The 24,738-nt window shown below is 41.7% G+C and overlaps 1 protein-coding gene across 5 annotated transcripts in view; it reads right to left on the bottom strand.

Moving 5' to 3' along the window:
* KIAA0232 (KIAA0232 ortholog) overlaps positions 1 to 24,738 on the bottom strand; it is a 111,880-nt gene that overhangs the window by 8,081 nt on the left and 79,061 nt on the right. For all 5 annotated transcript variants that reach the window (XM_054029030.1, XM_054029034.1, XM_054029035.1 and 2 more), the window contains 3 exons: positions 23,397 to 23,463; positions 21,293 to 21,374; positions 14,701 to 17,977 (listed from right to left, as the gene is read on the bottom strand). In XM_054029030.1, coding sequence (XP_053885005.1) covers positions 14,701 to 17,977; positions 21,293 to 21,374; positions 23,397 to 23,463 — 3,426 coding nt within the window. The remainder of the gene's footprint in view (positions 1 to 14,700; positions 17,978 to 21,292; positions 21,375 to 23,396; positions 23,464 to 24,738) is intronic.

Genomic DNA, 24,738 nt, shown 5'->3' on the forward strand with positions numbered 1-24,738 from the left:
TAAGAGGGGCGTTGGATACTAGGTGTAGACTGGGAGGTTGCCCTTGAGCGCAACCTCAAAATGCCTGCTTTTTCCCAGGAGGGTGGCAGCTAGAGCCTGATTGGGTCAATGTGGCCGGCGGTTGGCCCTGGCGGTGCTTGTAGCCCTTGTCCTCCTTTCTATAGGGCTTAGCCCTGGCCTGGCCCCCGAACCTCTGAGGCTGTTGAGGCCTGAAATGCTTCCTTGAGGCTGTGGGAGTGTAAAGGCTAGGGAGCATAGTGTGGCCCTAGAATCTTTTAGTCCGTGCAGCCTGCTGTCAGTTTGTTCTGAAAACACAGCCGATCCATCTAAGGCGAAGTCCTGGATGGATTGCTGGACTTCCACGGACAGGCCAAATGACTGCAGCCACGATGCCCGTCTCATGGATACAGCCGATGCCCTTGTTCCAGCTGCTTAGTCGGCAGTATCCAAGGCTGCCTGGAGGGAGGCCCTGGCTACAGTCTTTCCCTTGTCAAGTATGGCCAAGAACCCGTTTGGACTCCTGCGCAGAGAGCCAGCAAACTTGGCTATAAAGTGCCACACACTGTAATCATATCGCCCCAGCAAAGCTTGGTGGTTCAATATGCGCAGTTTCCAGGCTGGCAGTCAAATAAACTTTTCTGCCAAAAAGATGTGGCCTCTTTGACTCCTTTTTTTGGGGGTCCAACTGGTTTGATCTGGTCTCTCTCTCTCATTGGCTGCTGTGACTACTAACGACTGAGGTGAGGAATGAGAATACAGATATTCAAAGCCATTGGCAGGGTATAGTACTTTCTCTCTGTGTGCTTAGAAATAGGGGGCAGAGAGGATGGGGTCTACCATAAGGTCTTGACAAGTTTCACGACCCCCTTGTGGACAGGAAGGGTGACCTTCAATGGGGATGCTGCTGCCAAAATATTGAATAGGGCATCAGTGGGCTCCTTTAGATCCTCTGCTTCTAAGCCCAAGTTTGAGTTCTTGTGGAACTGTGGAACCGAGTGAGAAGGGTCCCGCCACTGCCTCATCAGGTGAGGAAGAAGAAGAGGCCAGAATGGGGGGAGGTATCAATTCCACTTCCCTAGTTGGGGCAGCCTTGTCCGAGGCTAGTGGAGGTGCACGGACACCTTGGACTGATCCTTCATCTGAGTTGGGCAGTATACCGTTGCTGACCACCTTTCTGAGGCCCGAGAGACTGAGCATTGTACCTGGGATCCCGGGGCAGGGAGGAACCCCCACGGGTTCCAGAACTGCCAGGGTACAGGCCATTGGCCTTGTGGCCATGCGCTTGCTGATGGGCCTGGGGGAAAACCCGCTGGCAATGCAGGATACACCTTGCTCTTGTGCACATCAATCTCCTTGCCCTCAGAGCAAGGGTCCTCCGTCTGTGACCAGGGCGGTGCTACTGTCGTCTCCACTTCCACACTGTATCGAGAGGGCTGGTGTTTAATGCTTGGGGCGCAGTACAGGGGTTCCGTGGAGCAATGCCGTGTGTCTGGCGACCAATGGTGGTGCTCAGGGGATCGGCGACAGCACTCCAGGGACCAGCGGTGCACCTCTGGGACCACCGCTGAGGGACTGGTGCCAGGAGAGAGCAGTATCAGGTCTCTGAAGAGTGATTGCGTGGCTCCAGGGATCGCTGATGAGACTCTGGTGACCGGCACAGTGCCATGGGGATGGGGAATCGCTGCAGGGGGTCCCTCGCCAGCTTGCCTCTAGACAAGACCACCACCGACAGTACCAATGGGAGGTCCCAGGACCTCTCTTCATAAGGTGTCAGCGTCACCAGCAAGGGAACAATGTCCATGGCTGCTTGAAATACTTGACGGGAACTGTGTCGGACACCCCTACTGCTCCCAGAGGTCGGAGATAGGTCCCGGGACATGCTTGGCAGTCTGCTGGGTGAGGCTGCTGCCTCACCAAGTTCTGGGGAAGACAAGCACCCCAGCATGGGTCTTGGCTCATCCCCCACCTTCCCCTTGCGGGATGCTGGGAAGCACCCTCTTCCTGTATGCTTCTTACGTCTCTTGGCAGGCACTGGAGACTGGGATGAATGCCGTGAGGAAGTCTGTGGTGAAGGGGCATGCCTTACTGATGCCGATGTACTCAGTGCCAAGTCTGAGCAGGCTGGCTCCATGAGAAGCGCTCTAAGTCTGCTGTCCCACTCTTTCTTAATACGCTGTTTGAACCCTTTACCAATCCTGCATTTGTCACATACGTGGGTTTCCCCAAATCACTTCAGCAGCTCTGGTGGGTATCACTGACAGGCCTGGGCTTCTTGCACAGCTTGAAGTCCAAGGACCTGGCATGCACTATCCCTGGGCTAAATCCCTCAGGGGACTATCTATAACTTACACTGAAGTAACTATATACACTAAAATCACTACTGAAAACAGATAGGAAAGACCACTGATATGGACGTTCCAGCACCATCACTGGCGGTAAGAAGGAACTGAAGGGGGAGGGAGGGGGAGAGCGGGCCAGCATTGCCCTTTATATTGGCGCATATGCGCACAACTTCAAAGGGCGCTAGAGCTGGCCCTACAGATACCACTGGGGGAAAACTTCCAGCACCAGTGCATGTGGCGAGCACACACACCTAACATGGAATGGACATGAGCAAACACTCAAAGAAGAATACTTACTGAGTGTATATTCCTACTGAAATCAACAGAACTACTCACACAACAAAACACTGTACTCAGAAGTGTCTGCAGGACCACATTCTTATGAATTTGTCATTAGATTCAGTAGTAATAGTAAATAAGAGAGATAAGGTGGATGAGGTAATTTCTTTTATTGGACCAACTTCTGTCAAATTTACATAGAGCTCTTCTTCAGGTATGGGAAACGTACTTAGGCTTTGTCTACACTAGAGAGTTTTGTTGACACAAGTTAAGCTGACAATCAAAAACCAGTATAATTACAACACTTGTGCATGTTCATACTAAGCTCCCTCTGTTTGCAGAGCGCATCCACAGCTGGTGTTCTAGCACTGACAGTGAGAGCAATAACTATGGGTAGCTATCCCATTGTGGTACTCACCATATTTTGCTGCTAGACTTTATGGGAAGATGGAGTGGATCGCAGTGCATCATGGGTACAGGCTCAATGTCCCATGATGCAGTGCTTTCTGTCCCAGCATTCCACGGGCTTCCAACTGCATTTCATGGAATTTTTCAATGGCCTCTGTTTACTGCGCACCCACCATCTCTGTCTGATAGGATGGATCCCACACTGCTCCCTACTGTTGTGGTTACTGTTATGAACACATTGCGGATGGTCATGCAGTATATCATGAGTAAGGCTACATTTTAGTCACAGGTATTTTTAATAAAAGTCATGGACAGTAAACAAAAATTCATGGCCCATAACCTGTCCATGACTTGTACTATATGCCCCTGACTAAATCTTGGGGAGGGGGTGGCCTGGGATCCCTGCTGGTGCTGGGGGGCGGGGGAGGAGCAGACTGGTGGGGCTGGCAGGCTCCTGGCCTGGCTCCTCGTGGTTCCCCAGAAACAGCGACATGTCCCTCTCTCAACTCCTAGCTCTGCACGCTGTCCCCACCCCAAGCGCCAGCTCTGCAGCTCCCATTGGCTGGGAACCACGGCCAATGGGAGCTGTGGGGGCAATGCCTGCGGGCAGAGGCAGTGCACGGACCTAGGAGCTGAGGGAGGGACATGTCGCCACTTCCGGGGAGCCCCCCAAGGGAAGAGCCGCCCAGAGCCCTCACCCCTCCCACGCTCCTCCCCCCCCCAACTCCTGCTGCTGGAAGGGGGGCACAGTGGCACAAGACTGCCCCAGCAGCGGCTGGCCCATGGGCTGCCCAAGCTGCTCAGGCGGTCCCCAGGCCAGCTGCACTGACTGCGGCAGAAGTCACAGAGGTCCCAGAAAGTCACAGAATCCGTGACTTCCATGACCTCTGTGACAAACTCTCAGCCTTAATCATGAGCTCCCAATCTGAACAGGAATTAGAATTTCCTGACTTGCTGTGTGCCATGGAAAGAAACACCACCAGATTACTTTTGGCATTCACGGAGCAACTGAACATGGTGGACCATCGCTTTTGGGCTCAGGAAACAAGCACTGACTGGTGAGATAGCATCATTATTCAGGTTTGGGATGATGAGCAGTGGCTGCAGAACTTTCGGATGCGGAAAGCCACCTTCCAGGAACTGTCAAGTATCAGGGGGTAGCCGTGTTAGTCTGTATCTACAAAAACAACAAAGAGTCTGGTGGCACCTTAAAGACTAACAGATTTATTTGGGCATAAGCTTTCGTGAGTAAAAACCTCACTTCTTCGGATGCAAGAAGAAGTTCTTCCAGGAACTGTGTGTGGAGCTTGCCCCAGCACTGCAGCACCTGGACACCAAAATGAGAATTGCCCTCTCAGTGGTGATCGCTGTGTAGAAGCTGGCAACTCCAGACTGCTACCACTTGGTCGCAAATCAGTTTGGAGTCAGGAAATCAACTGTTGGGGCTGCATTAACCCAAGTGTGAAGGGCCATTAATCGCATCCTGCTACGAAAGACTGGGATTCTGGCAATGTGCATGAAATATTGGATGGCTTTCCAACCATGAAATTCCCTAACTGCAGCAGGGCAATAGATGGCACACATTTTCTAATTTTGGCCCCGGATCATCTTGCAATGGAGTACATCACCAGAAAGGGTTACTTCTCTATGGTATTTCAGGTACTTATGGATCATTGTGGGTGTTTCACTGATCTCATTAGGGTGGTCTGGGAAGGTGCATTTTGAGAAACACTGGCCTTGGGGCTGATTCCACTGTCCTCCGCCTCCAGTCCTGCCGAAGTATCCAATGGGCTCTTAGCAATGGAGGTGGGGTCGCCCCCAAGGATGGCATCCAGCCCCTTATAAAAACGGGAGGACTTTGCCGCAGAACCAGAGCATCTGTTTGCCTCCCTTGCCTTCTGGAATGCCTGCCTTAGCTCCTTTATCTTCGCACAGCACTGCTGCACGTCCCACTCATAGCCCTTCTCCAACAAGCCACGAGAAACCTGACTATAGAGCTTTAAGTTCCTACAGACAGAGCAGAGATAGGACTGCACAGCCTCCTCTCCCCACAGTACCAGCAGATCCAACAACTCAGATGTGCTCCAAGCAGGAGAGTATTTGCTGCGTAGAGTCACCCTGGTCAGCTGGGAAGATGTGTAGTTGACAATAGTGCTTCTCTTTATTGTTAATTATGTCTCTCCAGACTTGAACTTGAGAACCAACCCCCCCAATAGCAGCAGAGCATCTGTGCAAGGTAAGAAAACTGCTGAGACAGACCAAGGAAGATACGTTCCAGGTGGTGCTGCAGCAGTCAAGACAGAAAACACTGAACGCAAGAAGTGGAGGGAAAGCGAAAAGCAGGAAAGACAAGAGAAGGATTCTTACAACAGGGATGCCACAGAGAAGCTGATTAAAGTTCTGGAGCACAGAATCATAGAATATCAGGGTTGGAAGGGACTTCAGGAGGTCATCTATTCCAACCCCCTGCTCAAAGCAGGACCAATTCCCAACTAAATCATCCCAGCCATCAAACTGACATGCTCCAGACTCTTGTAACACTACAGACTGCGCAGATGTGTTCCCGCCCTCTCCTTCAGCACATTCAGAACTCTTTCCCATGCACTCCCCAAACTCGCTCTATGCATTCCTTTCTGGCACGTCGTGCTTTCTACACTCCACCCCTGCAGACAGCTTTTCAAATGAAAACTGGACCTATACTCAGCTATGAAGATCAGCACCCCTGGTACCGTCTACCCCACTGAGAGAGAGAGAGGTGTTGTGGTTTATTTGGCAATAAAAGCAAAGTTTTTTGAATTATAACCACTCTATTTGTTTACACGCAAGGTATGATACCTCATGGCACCTGCAAATCAACAGGCACTTTTATTAGTTCCTTACATTGAATCCTAGGCCTTAACAATCACAACTGCTTCCTGGCATACCAAATGTAATTAACCATTCCAATCCCCAGCATAGCAATGAACATTACAGGTTTTCATCTTCCAAGTGTTGCCTCAAGGCATCCCTGATTCTTATTGTCCCAAGCTGAGCCCCTCTAATAGCAATGGCACCTGTCTGCTCAAAATCAGCAGTCAGGTGTTCTGCCTCAGCAGTCCACCTCTGAATAAACCGTTTGCCCTTCCCTTCACAAATATTATGCAGCGTACAACACTCGGCTATAACGATGGGAATATTTTCCTCATTCAGATCTAACCTGCCATATAGGCATCGTCAGCATGCCTTTAATCAGCCAAACACACATCCAACGGTCACTCTGCACCTACTCGGCCTGTTGTTGAACCACTCCTTACTGCTATCTAGGTTTCCCATGTACAGCTTCACGTGCCACGGCATTAAGGGGAACGCCGGGTCTCCCAGGATCACTATGGGCATTTCGACTTCCCCTACGGTGATCTTCTGGTCTGGAAAGAAAGTCCCTGCTTGCAGCTTTCTGTACAGACCAGTGTTCCTAAAGATTCGTGCATTATGCACCTTTCTGGAGCAACCCACGTTAATGTCAGTGAAACAACCACAGTGATTCACAAGCACCTTCAAAACCATGGAGAAGAACCCCTTCTGATTGATGTACTTGGTCGCAAGGTAGGCCGGTGCCAGAATTGGAATAGGCCATCTATCGCCTCTCTGCAGTTAGGGAAATCCATTTCTGCAAAGCCATCCACAATTTTATGCATATTGCCAAGAGTCACTGTCTTTCGCAGCAGGATGCAATTAATGGCCTTGCACACTTGAACTAACAGTTGACTTCCCCACTCCAATCGCCATGCGCTTTTCCACCAAAAGGGGAGCTCTCATTCAGGAGTCCTTGCACCACAGGGCTGAGGAGAGCTCAGCGCACAGTTCCAGGAAGGTGGCTGTACGCGTCCGAAACTTATGCAGCCTCTGCTAGTCATTCCAGACTTTCATAATGATGTGATGCCACCACTCTGTGCTAGTGTCCCGAGCCCAAAAGCAACGTTCCACTGTGTTCAACTCCTCCGTGAATGCCAAAAGCAATCTAATGTTGCTGCTTTCCATATCGGACACCACGTCAGGCAACTGTGACTGCAGTTGCCTTTGTAACTTCAAGAATAACTCCACTGCCACTCGCGATGTGCTAGTCAGAGCTAGCAAAGCCGTGGAGAGCAGTGTGGGATCCATTCCTGCAGACAGATGTGACGGGGAAAGCAGAAAACAAGGGGAAATTGAAAAATGCTGCAAACTGAAGACAGGAGCACATGGAATGCTGGGACGGAAAGCAGTGCATCATGGGGAATTGAGCCTGGTCCCATGATGTGCCATGATCCCCTCTGCCTTCCCACAGTGGTACCCACAGTGCACTGCTCTCATTGGCAATGCAAGTGCTGCAAGTGTGAACACGCTATGCCACCAGTGAAAGACAACGTGAACACAACAGCAGTTTTCTTCAAGGACTTTTTTATCAGCGACTAAGCTCTCAGCAAAAAAACTCTGCCAGTGTAGACATAGCCTTCCAGTGTCATTGCTAAATACAAGGTGGAACAGATTGTTTAACATAAGTACTTAACGAATATATATCAAGGGATCATTCAAAGTGAAGCAGCCCATTAACATCCCTCCAGTCATAGGAGGGAAAGGAAGCAGGGGAGGCAGCTTTCCCCCCTGGGACTGGAGAGTGTTCACAGGCCACTTCACCTTGAATGGTCCCTTGAAATATGTGTTAAGTACTTATGGTAAAACAAACTGTTCCACCTTGTATTTAGCAATGACACTGGAAGGCTATGTCTACACTCGCAGAGTTTTTCGCTGAGAGCTTAGTCACTGGCAGTGAAACTAAGTACATTTCCCAGACCTGAAGAAGAGCTCTGTGTAAGCTTGAAAACTTGTCTCTCTCACCAACAGAAGTTTGTCCAATAAAAAGGTATTACCTCACCCATCATGTCTCTCTAGTAACCAGGGACCGACACAGCTACACCACCACATATAGTAATAGTAAATTAACTATTGAAGAGAACCATGATGGTTTCCCATTGATAAGATATCCCTCCAACATGGTTCTCCTCTGAGAACTGCTCCTATATTGGTGCCCAATCCTTAATTGTGCTGTATTTATCGACTGTAAAAACATGTCTTCCTACTCTCTTATTTCAGTAGAGCAAGGCACCAAACGTATGAACAACATTGAAAATTCTAAAAAACAGTACTAGCCTTGTCAACAAAAGCATTATTGCATGCTCAGATTCCATGGTAGTACATGTGTTAAAAATAACTTGTTTGATACATAATCAGACTGAAAGAATACTTGTGCTTAGAAACTTAAAATTCTTGTGAGAAAAGTATAATCTCTAGGATATGAACATACTAGTTTATAAAATACATTAGTATCAAATGTTAAAATTAAAGAGATTCTTGTCAGATATTGTTTTATATGCCCTGACTCTTTATGTCCTGAATATTGCTGTCATTTTCCTGCTATATCAACAACATACAGACACAAGTAGCACACTGTACTCTATTTAAGAAGAAATTACAAATACTAAATGCAAACTCTGCATTAATACAATTTATTGTGGACATTTTACATGCATGTTAATAAAATCCAAGTTATGCTTCCCACGTAATCTAGAAGTCCATCTCTTTATACAGTAAAATAGAAAATACTACATCTGTATGTAGTGGTAACAATTGTACCTTCAAGTGTTTGCCATTTGGCTGAGTTATGATTGCTGTGGTTGTCATTTGGCATGGGGCCAGCAACTCCTGAGTTCTATCCCAGCTCTCCCACTACAACCCCAGGCTCCTTGTCTCAATCTATTCCCCCAACTCTTACCCACTCTGCACTTGATACAGGTAGCTTTCTCCTCACTTCCTGGACCCAGCAGGGGGGCACTGATAGCATAGGAGAGAGAGCATCTCTCCTCTCACTTCAAGTGCCTGAAACTAGCTTGGCCCACAGCAGCCCAAAGTTTCAGTTGCAAGGAAAGTCCTGCTTAGTTTCCTGCACTCGCAGGGCTGGAACACACCCAGTGTAGATGGGACCTTGCGAGTTTTTAGCTGGGAAGCTCTAGAAAGTCTCTGAGGGTACGTCTACACTACAGGGGGAAGTCGATTTAAGATACGCAAATTCAGCTACGTGAATAGCGTAGCTGAATTCAACGTATCGCAGCCGACTTACCCCGTTGTGAGGACGGCGGCAAAATAGACTTCTGCGGCTTCCTGTCGGCGGCGCTTACTACCACCTCCGCTGGTGGAGTAAGAGCGCCGATTCGGGGATCGATTGTCGCGTCCTGACGGGACGCGATAAATCGATCCCTGAGAGGTCGATTTCTACCCGCCGATTCAGGCGGGTAGTATAGACCTAGCCTGAGTATGTGAGAATGCAATTTTTAAAACTCTTATAACCTGGTACATTTTCACAGGATGGCAGAAGGCATGTCCTTGACACAAAGGCCAATCTCCTGCCAAATTTCAAATCCTGGCTCAAACGTATGGGGGCTCTAGAGCTTCTCTAAAAAGGTTTCCAGTTTTTTTTTCTGTGTGCGCACACACTGTATTTTTTCCTTACTTCTTTTTCAGAAAGCACTGAAACTATCTGGCTGAAATTTTCTTAAAAAAGCAGATATGTAAAATTTGGGCCCAAACAATTAATATTCGGCAAAGTTATAAGGAAATTAAAACAGGATCTTATAACGGGAAGTGTCTCGCAACTATAATAATAGGCCCCACCTATAACAAAAACACCCACCCACCGTGCACTAACACTTAGACTTAACAGAACAAAGTCATTTAAAAATAACCAGCTGTGAAGAGAAGCTGTCACATATAATGTGAAGCATTGTAATGTGCTTTGGTGCATTCTGTTTACATAATAAAGATTTGTTTTCTTACTTTAAAAAGAGTTTTCCCATAGAATTTGTGAAAAAAAGAAAACACATTATTGTCAGTGATAGATAAAAAAAAAAAAAAAAGACAACCATGGGCAAAGCCTGGTCTTCTGGTTTCTATTCCTAGCCCTGCCACTAACTTACTGTGTGTCAGGGGCAAGTCACCACTTCTCCATGCCTCATTTGTAAATCAAGGATAATATTTTTCTACTTCACAGGTGTTTTGTGAGCGATTGCTCATTAGAATTTTATTAGCATTTGACAGGTTTCCGAGTAGCAGCCGTGTTAGTCTGTATCCGCAAAAAGAAGAGGAGTACTTGTGGCACCTTAGAGACTAACAAATTTATTTGAGCATAAGCTTTCGTGGGCTACAGCCCATTTCATCGGATGCATACATTTGTTAGTCTCTCTAAGGTGCCACAAGTACTCCTGTTCTATTAGCATTTGAGATTCTCAACTGGGGCATTATTAAAAGAGTCCTGTGAAATGCAAACAATGCATACCTACTTACTAAAATGCTTTGAGGTTTTGAAATGAAAGTGTTAAGTACCACTATTATTTTATAAGCTCAGATCTAAATATTCAGACCTGAGAAAAGTGGCTTATGCAGCCTCAATGGGCATTGCTTTCTAAATGGGAATATGCAGTCTATTCTAAAAGTGGTAGTATTATCCAAGCACCAATGGTGTAGAAGTATTCACTGGTAAGATAGATACAGTTTCCAGAACATCCCAAGGTTGTTTTTTTACTGAAGAAAAAAAAAAATTCAACTGCATGGTAGCTTAGTTAGCTACTATAACGCATTTTAGTCTGTCACCATTAAAATTTCTGGCGACTACATAAATATAAATTATTTTAAAAGAGGTGTAGAACACCTAGACCATTACAATAACTGTTGTTTCTACCTTTCCCTCTTTTCTGTGTGTTGGCTTTCCTCTTGCTTCAGAGACTGAGTTTTCAATCCATTTCTCACACACACACACACACACTCCTGCTTTTGCTTGCATAGAATGTTCCACAATCGCCACAGCAAGGATTGTATCCAACTCTACATTTTTCTACTATGACTAATTGGCAGCCCGATGAATAGCACATGTAAGCTGCACCATCAGTTAACAGACCTGGATAGGAGTTAGTTGTAATCTTGTACAAGATTAAGCTGATATTTGATAGAAATGCTAAGAATCAGAGCTTGGATTCTTCCAGGCTTAGCTTTTGCAAGGATATTAGGTAGTAAAAGAGATTGACTAATATAAAGATGAGGATGACTAGGCCTTTATATAGATTATGAAAGCACACTTACGTATTATTTCTTCTGAATGTTCTAACAGTAAACGTGGAATTATCAAAGCTAAAACCCTGGGGCTGAATAAATGAAAGTGCAGCTGATAGAGGTAGCAGAGAGAAGTTTAAAAAGAAAGCCATCTTATTTCCTAAATTTGGCCTGTGTATGCAAGATACATCAAGCAAAACTTGAGACTGAAGCAGACGTGAAAAAAAATGCAGATATTTGATTACTGTGTTAGATTCTGAGTTCACACTTATCTTCTCCGTAAGTTTATTCACATGTAAATGTTCACTACACATTCAAAATGCAGTCCAGTCTATTACAGATGAACATAATCAACCTAACCTACACAGGGATCAGTTCAAGCTACTTGAACAACCAAGGCTGGAGTTGTAGCAGGAGACCAAATCCCGGTAGCCCCATCTTGTAAATCAAAGGTAACGGTTTGACTGCATTGTATATCTCTTGAATTGGAACAGGTCTCAGGCTGTTTTTGAAAGTATGCATGCCTGGGACAGAATGTATCTTAACATGACCTAGAAGCTGAAAGCCTGCCAAGAAGCAATTAAGAAAAAAAAAAAAAAAAAAAAAAAAAAAAGGCAGCCAGCCATGGTTGTTTCAAAGCTTTCTGATCCCAGGTCAAAACAATAGAGCATCATGGACATTTTAGGCGCTTTAATCTACGCCAGATACAATGCAAGGGACCTTTTATTTATTATTTGTTATTTATTGCTTTATTGTTATTTCATATTATTTCTGCCCGGGAGTGTCTGCTGATGTATGAAATAAATGAATTAAAACCACAAACCTAGTAAAAAAAAATTAAAGGATATGGTATCCTCCCAGGGTGAAAGTTAGGGAGGAAACATTCTCCTGCCTTCCTCTTTAGTCTCAGTCAAAAGGAGGAGTGCACCTGAAGAGTCTTCTAGCTTATCAAGAGTAGTCTAGGTAACAGGAAAGGTTGTCTCTATCATCTCCTGTTTCCCAGGATTGACATCTCTCTCTCCTGAACAGGCTGCAGTCATGTGTAAGTTCTCCTACTGGATGGCAGTCTCCCTCTGACTCTCAGAAATTGTTTATCTGGAAATGGAGGTGGTTGGATTTTTGTTTTTTCTATTGTTTTTGGCTTTTAATTTGGCCAAAGGGCTAAGCTAAACTAAATCCAAGAAACCAAAGCTATTCTTCACTCCATGAGTCCAGGGATCCACTAATTTTCCTTTCCCCTCCACTCCCTCAGAATGTTTGGAAATGCTGAATGGAGAGGTAGGAGAGGGTGCACATGCACTATAATGGGCACTGCTTGGAGAAGGTTCTGCTGTTAGGCAGCACCAAGCAATGCATTACCCGTAAGTGGCAATAAGCAGAGCCACTTGAACTGTATTACCAATAATATTCACATGTATTGGGAGCCCTGCCTGCCAAATGCCTGAGTCATCCCTGCTCTAGAATTTTCATTTTCATGAGCACTAAATAAAATCAAACCTAATAAAATAATTCCACCCCTAAATAAAACAAATTCATTTCACAAAAGGCTTAGCAATATGGAGTTTATACATTTAATACAATTCACAGTAGTCCTCTCTGCTCATTAGAGTTCACTAAATAATCTAGGTCATCAAAAATTTGCTTCAATTCTTAGAACTCTATTCTCTTACTAATAGACTTAGAGTGATAGTTTTAAGCTTTAAGTAACGATCCCCAAGTACTCTGCCTATGGCACCTTGTCTTCTGCTCCACTCAACTTAAAAAAAAAATCATTTATTTAAAAAAGACTTATTAAAAAGAAATAGGGTCAAGACATGGCCTCTGATGCAGCCATTGTTGTAAATTCATCTTAACTACCCAATGATTCTCTCAATGTGCAAGAATCCTCAGGTGGCACAGGACTGGCACAGTGGTTCCAACACAACTGAGCCAGTGCAACTTAGAGAAGACCAGAAACTGCTTTAAATTGAACTTAGAGACAGAATCATGGAGTAGTAAAGCCTCTTATTTCCCTATCCTCTTACCTGTTCTGAGTTGGAAGAGCTACTCCTGGGGACCTGGCCCACAGCCTCTCCACAGCTGAAGCTGCAACAAGGTTCCTCTGTCCACTTTAGTGAGGAGCTAACTTTAGGCTGCACTCTACATTCTAAAGCACTAAATCAAATGACTGTGATTTGGAGCTTCATATGGCTCAGCAGCTTAGAACTTTGTAGCAATAGAGTTCCCACCTGGCTGTGTGATCGAAGCAGATTCAAGAGTGGGAAGCCCCTTGGTGTTCCCCCACAGCAGGAAGATTAGGAAGGAAAGACATCACTGGATAATTTCAACTAGCAGCTCTGTGCTTATCTGGCACTAGGCACTGAACAGGGGAAGTAATGCAGGAAAGTTCCTTATCAAGGATACACATGTGATGGATGGATGGATGGACGGACGGACGGACACGGAAGAAAAATGATGAGAATAAAGATCCTAGTGGTTCTCTTCACTAGGGAAGGGTGGGAGGCGTGTATGAAATTCCAGCATTTCTATTCCAAAACCGATATAGGAAGTGTAGTTACAATCTTGGTGGCTCCTGTTGCAAGGTTTGGGGCAAAGGGAGCGTTATTCCAGCAGTTTGAACTGTGCTTATGAGAATTCAACTTGTGCTGTCATCCTGTCATTCCACATGCAGGAAAAAAATGAAACCTGAGAGTATATTTGTGGTGACTATAGATGTGTACTAGAGAAGTCTACTTCACCACATCAAATTAAGTAAATCATGACAACCCATGGCTAAATAAAAGTTTTGTATAAATGCTGAATCTTAAAATTATTGTGGTTTTTATTAAGTCTGATAGTGCTTGATGATTAAGAGCAATTAGTATCTTTCTATAAAGGATTTTATTTTTTAATCCTTGATACAAGAACATAGTCACATAAGTTTAACCTGAGAGGCTAAAATATTTTTGTATTTTCATTTTGAAAGATTCTGCTCAGCAAAAAACTTATTTTTTCTAGAATTTAATTAATATTCCAAGCCTATAATTCATTTCCCCCCTTTGAAGTATTGACCAGGACATGGCAATTCAATAAGCTAAAACAGATGTGATCAAAACATTCATTATTGTTCTGTTTGGCAAATGAATGTGTTTTACTCAAGTGTAAAAATGTAAAACTTTTGACTACTTAAAATATATCCTGCTCCATTAGTAAACATATTGAAAGAACTGATTTAGGATTACAATACTCTTATTTTAACTCGCTTGCTTCATGTTTCAGTATTGTCAAGCTAGGAATTTAAACGCATTTTTTCATCAGATTACATATAAATCAGACAAACCAAAAAAAGGAAACTTCACTTAATCTTTCAATACATGAATTTTTAAAAAACACTGAGATATTTGCTTATGTAAGATGACTCAATAATTACTACCATTAGATCATTAACTTTGCTATCGAAGAATTAGATGTCATCCATTAAACCGAACTACCAAATTACTAGAATGGGTGTTGCATAAACAGTCTATTTTTTGACTTATGCTAGGTGCAAATCCAATAATCTTACATCAACACATACCTCTTCCAGCTCTCCTGAAGAAACAGGATTATCCTCATATGTAGGGAAATGGCAACCTGCTTTGCAGTTGCAAAACCTGTTTATTTCTTCATGTTGCTCCACTATTCTGCAGTTTATTTTGGAATTTTCCATATCCCTCATATCTAGTGATTCTTTCATACTGCACTCTAAGCAGGGATTTTGGTTTCCAACTGGCAACATTCCAGCTGATTCTTCCTGGGAATCCAGTGATGTTTGTGCACTCTTCTCCATTCCAGACTTCTTTAATCTGGGAAGGAATTTTCCAGATTCAAGCTCTAACTTTCCAAAGTAATGCCCTTCTTTTTCTGCATCTTCTTCTAGTGGTTTGAGATCTGCTTGTGGATCTTCAAACACGTCTACTTGGGAAGGGGCTGGAATACTTCCTTCATCTTTTTCGGACTCAAATTCTGACTCACTTCCACCCCCTGGAGAAAGCTCAGATGCAGAAATTGGGCGAAAGTGAGTTCTTGGAGAAATCCGGATAGCCCTGTACTGCGTCCTGTCAACACCACATATCCTGGGATGAAAAACTTCACTGTCTGAATCAGAGCACAGAATTGATTTGGGTTTAAAACTAGGGCTGAAAGATGCAATTCCTTCTGGTTCGAATGAACACTCTACATGAAGAACTTGTGAAAATGGATTGTTCAGGTCAAAGGAAGAGAATGAATATTCAAGTCCAGGTTCTTCAACTTGAAAGTTACCACAAGCTCCCAGTAAGTCTTCATGGAAGATAAAAGAAAACCCCTTATTCAATCCATTATCTCCATTCTTCGATTGCTCATTCTGTTCAAATGATACAAATGGCCTCCATAATTGCCTGTGACCAGGAGCAAAGCTGTTTCCTGGTGTCATGAAGACATCTGTACCAGCTATTGTCACTACATCAGAAGCTGCACACTGTAATAAGCTTCCTTTTGTGTGATTGGGGGGCACTAGTGCCCATTCTCCATCACTATTAAATGTTTTGAGCTCCCCATACACACCACCAAGTATAAATGAGTTTTCTTTATCCTGGTTTATGTCCCAAGGTTTTGATGGTGTAGTATAATCACCACCATCTATTTCTGATAAATCATTTGCAACAAATGCTCTCTTCTCCAAGTTCTCTTTTTGACCTTCCCAAAGATGATACTCTGATCTCTGCACTGCCTTATTAGGTTCCTGGAGGGTTTCAACTTTTGCTTCAGTATCTAAACAGCAGCAGTAGTTATTTACATCCGTTGAAAACAATTCATCTTCTATTCCTTCTATCTCTACCATTGCTGCAGAATTTCTGTCTGTCATATTTGTCCAAATGTCTTTAATAACCCCTGAGCTATAGCCATCTCCGTGTGGGCTGCTTTCACTAGACACTTGTGTTGTTTCATAATCTTTACCTTCTCCTTTTTGTTCTAGCTGAATACCACAGACAGATTCTAGTTTAGATTTTTTTTTGAAAACCAAAGTGGGTATTTCTCCTAAAGTTCTAGCTTGTTGCTGGCAAGTTTCTTCTTGAAAAAAATCTAGAATTTCTTCATCTACGTAACTTGAAGACACCCTAGGAACTACATAATTTATATCTTCTCCATTAAATTGTGTGGATTCTTCAAATGGAATATTTAAAGTTTCATTGTCTGAACGTGTTTCTTCCGAGTGTGACCATGGACTACAAGTTCTTGTTGAAAGATTGGAACAGTGTTCATTTTCATCAAAGGCACTATTTTTGGTCCATATGAGCAATCTAGACTGTGTCTTTCCAAGCATATTAGCACTGCTACTAGAATCTGCATTTTCATTTCCCAAATTGAGTGTTTCAAAAGAAAATGGTAAAACAGAATTTCTGCATTGCACTTCAAACACTGAAAAACAAGAGTTTATACCAGACCCTTCATTAATATCCAAAAAGAGCTCTTGATTGCCAGCAAGCATGTGTGAATTAAGCATTGTGCTGTCTAAGATAGGAGAATCTGCTCCAAAACTTTCTCCATCTGCATCACCAGAGCTAGAAGATGAACAGCACTCCCAAAATTGAGCTAAATTACTAAGGTCTTGCAAGAACCACCCTTCAGCACCAACAGAGCTGGTTGAATCTGTCCATATTGCACTTTCCCCTTGCAACTCCATTCCATCTAACACTATGCAACATTCTGCCTCAAAATCAGATTTCTCTTTACTTTTTTGTCGAATCATATTCAAAATCCGACTTTCTCCTTGCATTTTATCTGAGGCACCAGGATCCAACATGGATTGATCAATATCCACTTCATAGAAGTGTGTTAGTTCTGACAGATGAACATCATCCAAATATTTATCGTCCTCTGGTTGAGAACATATTGAGGTCCCAGTGAGGTCAATATCCTCATTTAGAACTGCAGGCATTTCTACAAAGTGACCATCAATAAAAGTACCTGCTGCGAGGTATGTTTTATGAATATTATTGTTGCTAATACAAAGACCATGCACTGATTCGGACAATTCTTCTACAGCCTCTGATGTTATATCACACGTATCTTGTCTGTTGCGGTATGTAGTCTCAAGCTTACTTTTTCTGCTCAGAGGAACAAAGTATTCTGTAATCGGCTCAGTATACCACAAGGGTTCTTCTTTATATTCCTTTTCGTTTCTGCTGTTCAAATACAGATCTTTTCCATCATTACTGCCAGTTTCTTTCCTTCCAATTTCTTTTAATGGTCTTTTACCCCTTTTACACAGCTGTTTGATCGATCCACTGCTGCTGCTACTTCCGCTATGGATTTTTCTTTCGGTCTTTTCACCAGTCTTCACTGAAAGCCTGCTTTGCCCATTCCGCCCCTTTTTATTTCGAACCTCCCTTGTTTTATGTCTTACTTTAATACATTTCACTGATGCTTTTAATTCACCTTGATTACCACTTGAACTTGAGCCTGCTTCACTGGAACCAGACGACCAGGAGCGAGGACGCATCTTTCCCTCAGACTTATGTCGGACTTGCTTTTTATATAAAGCAGGCTTATCTTCAACAGTGCCATTACTGAACTTGTTCTCTCTCTCAGTTTTACTTTTTTTCTGCTGGGTTCTTTCATGTACAGTGGCAGACACTTTGTTACTTCTCTCTTTAGTTACTTCACTTTCACTATTGCAGTCCTTTGGAGAGGATGTATCGGTGCTAGTTGGTGGAGCATTGGATGAAGATGAGGAGCTAGAGTAAGAGCAAACTTTGGATTTATTCCATACAGTCATAATTTCTTGCAGGCAAATTGGCTTCTCAGAAAGAGGAGGAAATGCTTCATAATACCTGAAAGAAAAAGAAAAGATATTTAAATTCAGTTTTTAGAACTTCTACAGGCACTTTTGAAATACTTAATTTCCAATTTTGCTTTTTTCAAGTTATTTTACTTCCATAATCACTAGAATATTGTACAACCCAAGAGATCCCAAATACCAAGCATAATTTAGTGTATTTGAATGATACAACAGAAAACCACCTAAAAGTGTGCACAGAATTATATTAGATAATTATATTTTAAATATAATTATATTTTAAAAACCCACAATATATACAATCCTGAAAGCTGCTGAGCACATCCTCAATTCCTACTGAAGCCAATGGGAGCGGAGGATGTTCAAAACCATGAAGGTTCAGCTATGAAGTTATCAGATGACATAGCTTTTCACTAGACATTTTTAACTTAACTGTTTGGAATTTATGATTTCCCTATTAAAACTGCACTATTCAATGCTCTACAGAAGCTCTAAAGCCAATCTATCAATTGTCAAATGACTTACATATATGCAACACGAGAAACTTCCTACATCAGCAACAACCAAATAGTAAGCACCTGGAGGATAATAGGGTTATATAGAATAGGCAGCATGGATTTGTTAAGAACAAATCATGTCAAGCCAACTTAATTTCCTCCTTTGATAGGATTATTGATCTAGTGGATAGGGAGGAAGCAGTAGATGTGATATACCTTGATTTTAGTAAGGCTTTTGACAAAGTTCCACATGACATTCTCATAAGTTAACTAGGGAAATGGGGTCTAGATTAAATTACTATAAGATGTGTGCAAAATTGTTTGAGAGACCATATGCAAAGAGTTGTTGTCAAGCTGGGAGGGTGTATCTAGTAGGGTTTTGTAGGGGTCAGTCCTGGGTCCAGTACTGTTCAATATTTTCATTAATGACTTGTATAATGGAGTAGAGAGTATGTTTATAAAATTTGCAAATGATACCAATCTGGGAGGGGTTGCAAGCACTTTGGAGGACAGATTTAAAATTCAAAATGATGTTGACAAATTAGAAGAATTAGTCTGAATTAAAGATGATGAAATTCAATAAAGAGAAGTGCAAAGTACTTCACTTAGGAAGGAAAATTCAAATATAAAATGGGGGAATAACTGTCTAGGAAATAGTACTGATGAAAAGGATCTGGGTGTTATAGTGGACCACAAACTGAAAACCATGTGATGCAGCTGCAAAAAAGACTAATGTGATTCTGGGATGTATTAACAGGAGTGTTGTATGTAAGACATAGCAGGTAACGGACTTGCTCTATTTGGCATTCGTGAGGCTCCAGCTGGAGTACTGTGTCCAAATCTGGGGACCACAATTCAGGAAGAATGTGGACAAACTGGGAAGAATCCAGAGGAGAGCAACAAAAATGATGAAAGGTTTAGAAAACCTGTCCTATGAGCAAAGGTGGAAAAACCTGTCCATGTTTAGTCTTGAGAAAGGAAGACTGAGAGGGGACCGGATAACAGTCTTCCAATATGTTAAGGGCAGTTATAAAGAGGATGATGATCAATTGTTCTTTATGTCCAGTGACGATCGGACAAGAAATAACTGACTTAATCTGCACCAAGGGAGATTAGGTTAGCTATTGGGAAAATCTTTAACTATAAGGGTAGTTAAGCACTGGAATATGCTTCCAAGGGAGGTTGTGGATTCCCCATCATTCGAAGCTTTTAAAAACAAGTTAGACAAACACCTTTACGGGATGGTCTGGGTTTACTTGGTCCTGCCACAGCGCAGGGGGCTGGACTTGATGACTTCTCGAGGTCCCTTCCAGCCCTACAATTCTATGATTCTATAGTTTGATTTTTAAAAGAAAAGCAAATTATGACTAATATATGATACTAATTTGCATTAACCAGTGAGAAGTTTTAAATATACATTCTAGTAACCCCAAACTCTGGGAACATTGTTATAGCCACTGTGACAAGCTTTTCATATATATTTTTTTATTTGAGTCAAGCCATGGAAACAGCCTCCACAAATACTACTTTAAAATCAGGGTCCCAAGCATATGTGACCTGAGACTCTCTGGCATGCCCATCACAAGTAGGAACACCATAATCCCTATATGTTCTTAAAATTATTATGTTATATATCATTTAGATCAACTGTAAATTTATGGGATCCAAAGAGTCTTAAAAGCCACGGTAATGAAGGCACATTTCTCAATCCACCACCATGCCCCACCCCCACATTTCAAAAATAGCCTCCCACTAACAAATCATGTAACACATATATGATCTGCTTAGATAATAGTTTGTACTTGTTTGTACAGAATGCCAAACAAACTGTCTCCTTTAAATTTGTGAAGTTTAAATTAACATGTAGGGGTCTGGACTAGATAACCTCTCGAGGTCCCTTCCAGTTCTAGGATTCTGTGCTTCTATGGTAAAAACAGGCACTGCTACCTCAGCTTTATCTACACTAGGGCTTGCACTCGTTGCAATTTTTTTGGTTAAGTTTCACGAATACAGACAAGTCTGAAATACATTATTTTCCTTAACTTTAAATGATTTCTGAGATTGATATTCAAGATATCTATACAGGGAAATTCCTCCCCTCCCCCCATGACTACCCATTCAAAAAAAGTTTACAATTCTATGAGATCCGTAAATTGGCACAATTATCAGTGTAATAAGTAATGTTGGGGTCACTTATCTGAACATTAAACTCACTTCCTTTGAATATTATTTTGAACATTTAGGTATGTTTTTTTTTTTTTTTTTTTTTTTAAGAGAAAAATTAAGAGATAGTCAACTTAATGACACTTCTGTCTGACACATTTTACCTGTTTCTACATCACTATCTGAAAGGTTGCTTATAATTCTTTAATTGAAAGATAAAGACAAAATCATACTTCTTTCCCCAAAGAAGTCAAAAGCAAAACTATTGTTTTCAGTGGTAGCAGCACTTTGTTTACAGTCGACTTCATACTTTCCCTTTTTTGTATGGAAGACAACACTGTCTTAAAGATATAATACCATAATTATACCACCACAAATCTGGAATGGGGACAAAAAGGTTGGAATAGTACCTGAAACTACTTTTAGCACTTTAATTTGTGTAGCTGACACAGTCCCCTTAATAAAAATTGGAAAAATTTAAATAAATAGAACGCTACAGTTTAAAAATTCAATTCCATAAGTGTCAACAAAAATAAAGTTGGCCTTGTTGCAAATATATAAGGCATCAAACACCTAGAACACAGAACACTACATGTGCAAAAGGGGACTGTACGAATAACTTTAAATTTTCTGACTTTTTAACCACTGTATTTAGAAGATTTTTAAGTTTCAAGTTAAAAGAAACATACATTTCCACTTGATCCTTTGCTGTGGGAGATAAATCAGCCTCAGGAGACAAAGAACCCTCTAACTTTTTGTTAATCTTCTCCTCTGTTATGAAACAAAATGCCAGAAAGTTATACCTTAGTTTTACAGAGAAATTCAGAAAGTTATTAAATATAAACTAAAAGTATCTAACAAAAACACAGGATATACACCAGTAGTTAAATATTTACAATAATATATGGTAACCTGTTACTACTTAGCAATAAAAACAATTTCATGTACAGAAATTGTTATAAAGTGTAACCTAAGATTGAGAGTTTCTAAAATAATCTAATTAAGCCCCATTAATTTCACCAAAGATGACCAGGATGCAACTGTGGGCTACACTATACCCTAGCTACACTCTTTTCCAATTGAGCATTTTACTGTACTTAGTCTGTCAATATCCTTAACCTCTTTTGGAAATTCTACATGTAAAATAAAAGACTAATTGTCCATTTAACACGTAATTGCTATTGGTTTTGGCATCTAACTGCTCACGTATTTCAGTGGGGAAAAAATTAAACTCCAGAGCAATTAGTGTAATTATTTTTGCGGCGGGAGGGAAAAATGCAGAGGGGGGATTTCAGTTGCAAGGGCTGTGTATAATATAGGATTATGAATTTTCCTATGAAAATATACAAGATATAAAAATGCAGTTGATGTACATACTTGTCTTTTTTCACTCATATCAAAATAAATAGTTTTATATAATCAACACCACAGAGGCAGCTCGAGCGGGTCACTGAAAAGCAACCCGAAGAACTCACTGTGAATGTTGAGAGTGTGCTTCTTTTTATGGTTAAAGAGTTATACTTATGCTGGGTGCTCACAGTGATACACAGATGTTCTTATAAACACTGGAATCCAAAGAGCATGATTTATAACATCTGAAATCATGTTTAGAACAGTTAGATTTATTTCTTCTGAAAGACTGAAGCAAAAGAAAGTAACAGTTTAAGATGTGAATTAGGGTTGCATATATAAGTATAGAAAAGAGAACTATCAAAAAGGGAAAAATATATGTACTTGATTTTAACTTTTGTGTTTTTGTTTTCGGTTTTTTAAAAGGGTGTCTGTTTAGAAGTATTGCCACAACAGCCTTTTGGCTGTACAATGGAACAAGGCTACTAAAATTCAACTTTCTTGGTTTGTTTTATTCTGATTTTCAGAGAGAGAAGTCTTATTTAAGAAAGAGTGAAATTTTTATTTATGATTTCTGTTTTTCATGAGTGTGCAAGACACTTGATTTTCACTTGACTGAATGCGTACTGCTGTTGAATTGTCAAAATATGCTGCCCTATGGTTAGATGAATGTTCAGCTACTATCAACTCTGGTTGTAGACTCTACAACTATAGTTTATGTAAAGTAGTATGAAGTCATTCCAAATCATATGTGAATATTATAGGACTGCAGAACTTTAGTATAAATGAAGATCAAGCATTTTAAAGTCTTAACAAGAGAGGTTTATGGAGAGAAAATAGTGCAGTAGTAGCATTTTGAGAAGCAAAAGTGCAAGAGTAGCACTGTGAAGTTCCACTTTTACAGTCTCAATTTAGATATCAAATTTAAGTAAAAGGTTCTTCCCCTTAAACCTAGCGAGTCCCATTTACAGCCTCAGTTACATTCAATGTAGTCTTTAAATTATGACCTGACACCTAAGCAACCTCACTTCATGTTAGTGGGTTTTCACAGATATACTTGATTGTTTCATAACTGTAATTTAGTAATCTATTCTTAGTAAATGAGTGGTAATGTACAAAAAGGAACAGAATCCAGCTCTCAATCTCTTATCTTTGTTGAGGCTGCAATGTGACCAGGAATAAAAATTCACCAAAGCAAGCAGAAGGTATGACTGAACACACACACAAAAGCATATCTGTTCATAAAGGAAGTGCCATTTGAAGATATGTTCTTTTACCTGAAAAATGGCTATCGATATAAGATTATTCATTTATTTTCCAACTGTTTGCCTTATTTAAAGGGACCAGAGTAATGGGACCAGAACATCTCAACCTGAAAACCCCCAAATGATATACTTTACAAAACATGCTCTTTGGCCTCAAAAGACTCAGTATACTTCTCACCTTGCTTACTCTGAAGGTCTTTTAGTCTGGAGCAAAGTTCCTCCACTAAAGTTTCGATCCCAGAGCTCTGTACAACAACAACAAAAATAGAAGTGCAAATTACTAAAAAGAAATATGTATACCAAATTATGAATGCAGTATAAAATATCTAAGAGACAAAGTAGATGAGGTAATCTCTCTTATTGGAACAATTTCTGTTGGTGGAAAAGACAAGCTTGCAAGCTTCACAGAGCTCTCTCTCAGGTCTCAGGAAGGTAATTAGAATGTCCAAGTTGAATACAACGTGGGACAAATCATTAAGCATAAGGGGTTCACACATGCTGTAGATCACTTAAAGTTAAGTTGGCAATCAAGAGATAACTGTTGTGATGAGCCATAAAACCAATATCTCTGTTACGTCTATGGTTTTTAGTGTCCAGCAGAATTATGAATTTAAGTTCCCAGGTTCAGCTTCTGAAGATGTTGTGCAGGTTTCTTTTGAGGAAGGGGAGTGAGGTCAGATACAGAGTGATTGCTTTGTGAAAACTGTTTACCCATGGCGTTTTTGTATCTCATTTTTCTATGAGAGTTCATTTGAGAATGTAGTAATTGTCTGGTTTCACCCACAGTTGTGCTTAGTGCATTTAGTGCACTAGATGAGGTACACCACATGCTGTGACAGGCATGTGTAGAACTCATGGATCTTCAAAGGTGTTATATTGGGGGTCTTGATCATCATAATAGTGGAGATAGGCCTGCAGGTTTTTCATGTGTTTTGGCAGGGTCTGGTGCCATTTTGAGTTGATGTGTCCTAGTCTATGGGGAGCCTGCTTTTGACCATGAGCTTGGCAAGGCTGAAGAGGCTGTTTGATGGCCAGAAGAGTGGGTTTGGGAAAGATTTATTTCAGGATGTGGTCCCCATCAAGTATGGCTTGTAATTAACTTGATACCCTGTATTGTAGAGTTGCATTGTTGAAGCTGATTGTGGCATCCACAAAATTGAAACTGGTGTGGGAGTGTTCTAGAGAGTTTTTGATGAATGGGGGTGATGGTTCAAGTTGTTGTAGAAATCAATGAGGGGATTTAGGTCCTCTGTCCAGAGGATGAAAATATCATTGATGTATCTCATGTATCTTGTTGGTTTTGTGGTGCGTTTTCCAGAAATTCTTCCTCAAGGTGGCCCATTAAGAGGCTGGCATCTTGGGGAGGCATCCTAGTACCCATGCCTGGTTCCCATGGTTTGGACAAATCCACCAACAGAAGTTGGAACAATAAAATATATTACCTCACCTACCTTGTCTCTCGCATATCCTGGTACACCTCTACCCCGATATAACGCAACCCGATATAACACAAATTCGGA

Source organism: Malaclemys terrapin, chromosome 5, assembly GCF_027887155.1.
Source record: "Malaclemys terrapin pileata isolate rMalTer1 chromosome 5, rMalTer1.hap1, whole genome shotgun sequence".
Lineage (NCBI taxonomy): Eukaryota > Metazoa > Chordata > Testudines > Emydidae > Malaclemys > Malaclemys terrapin.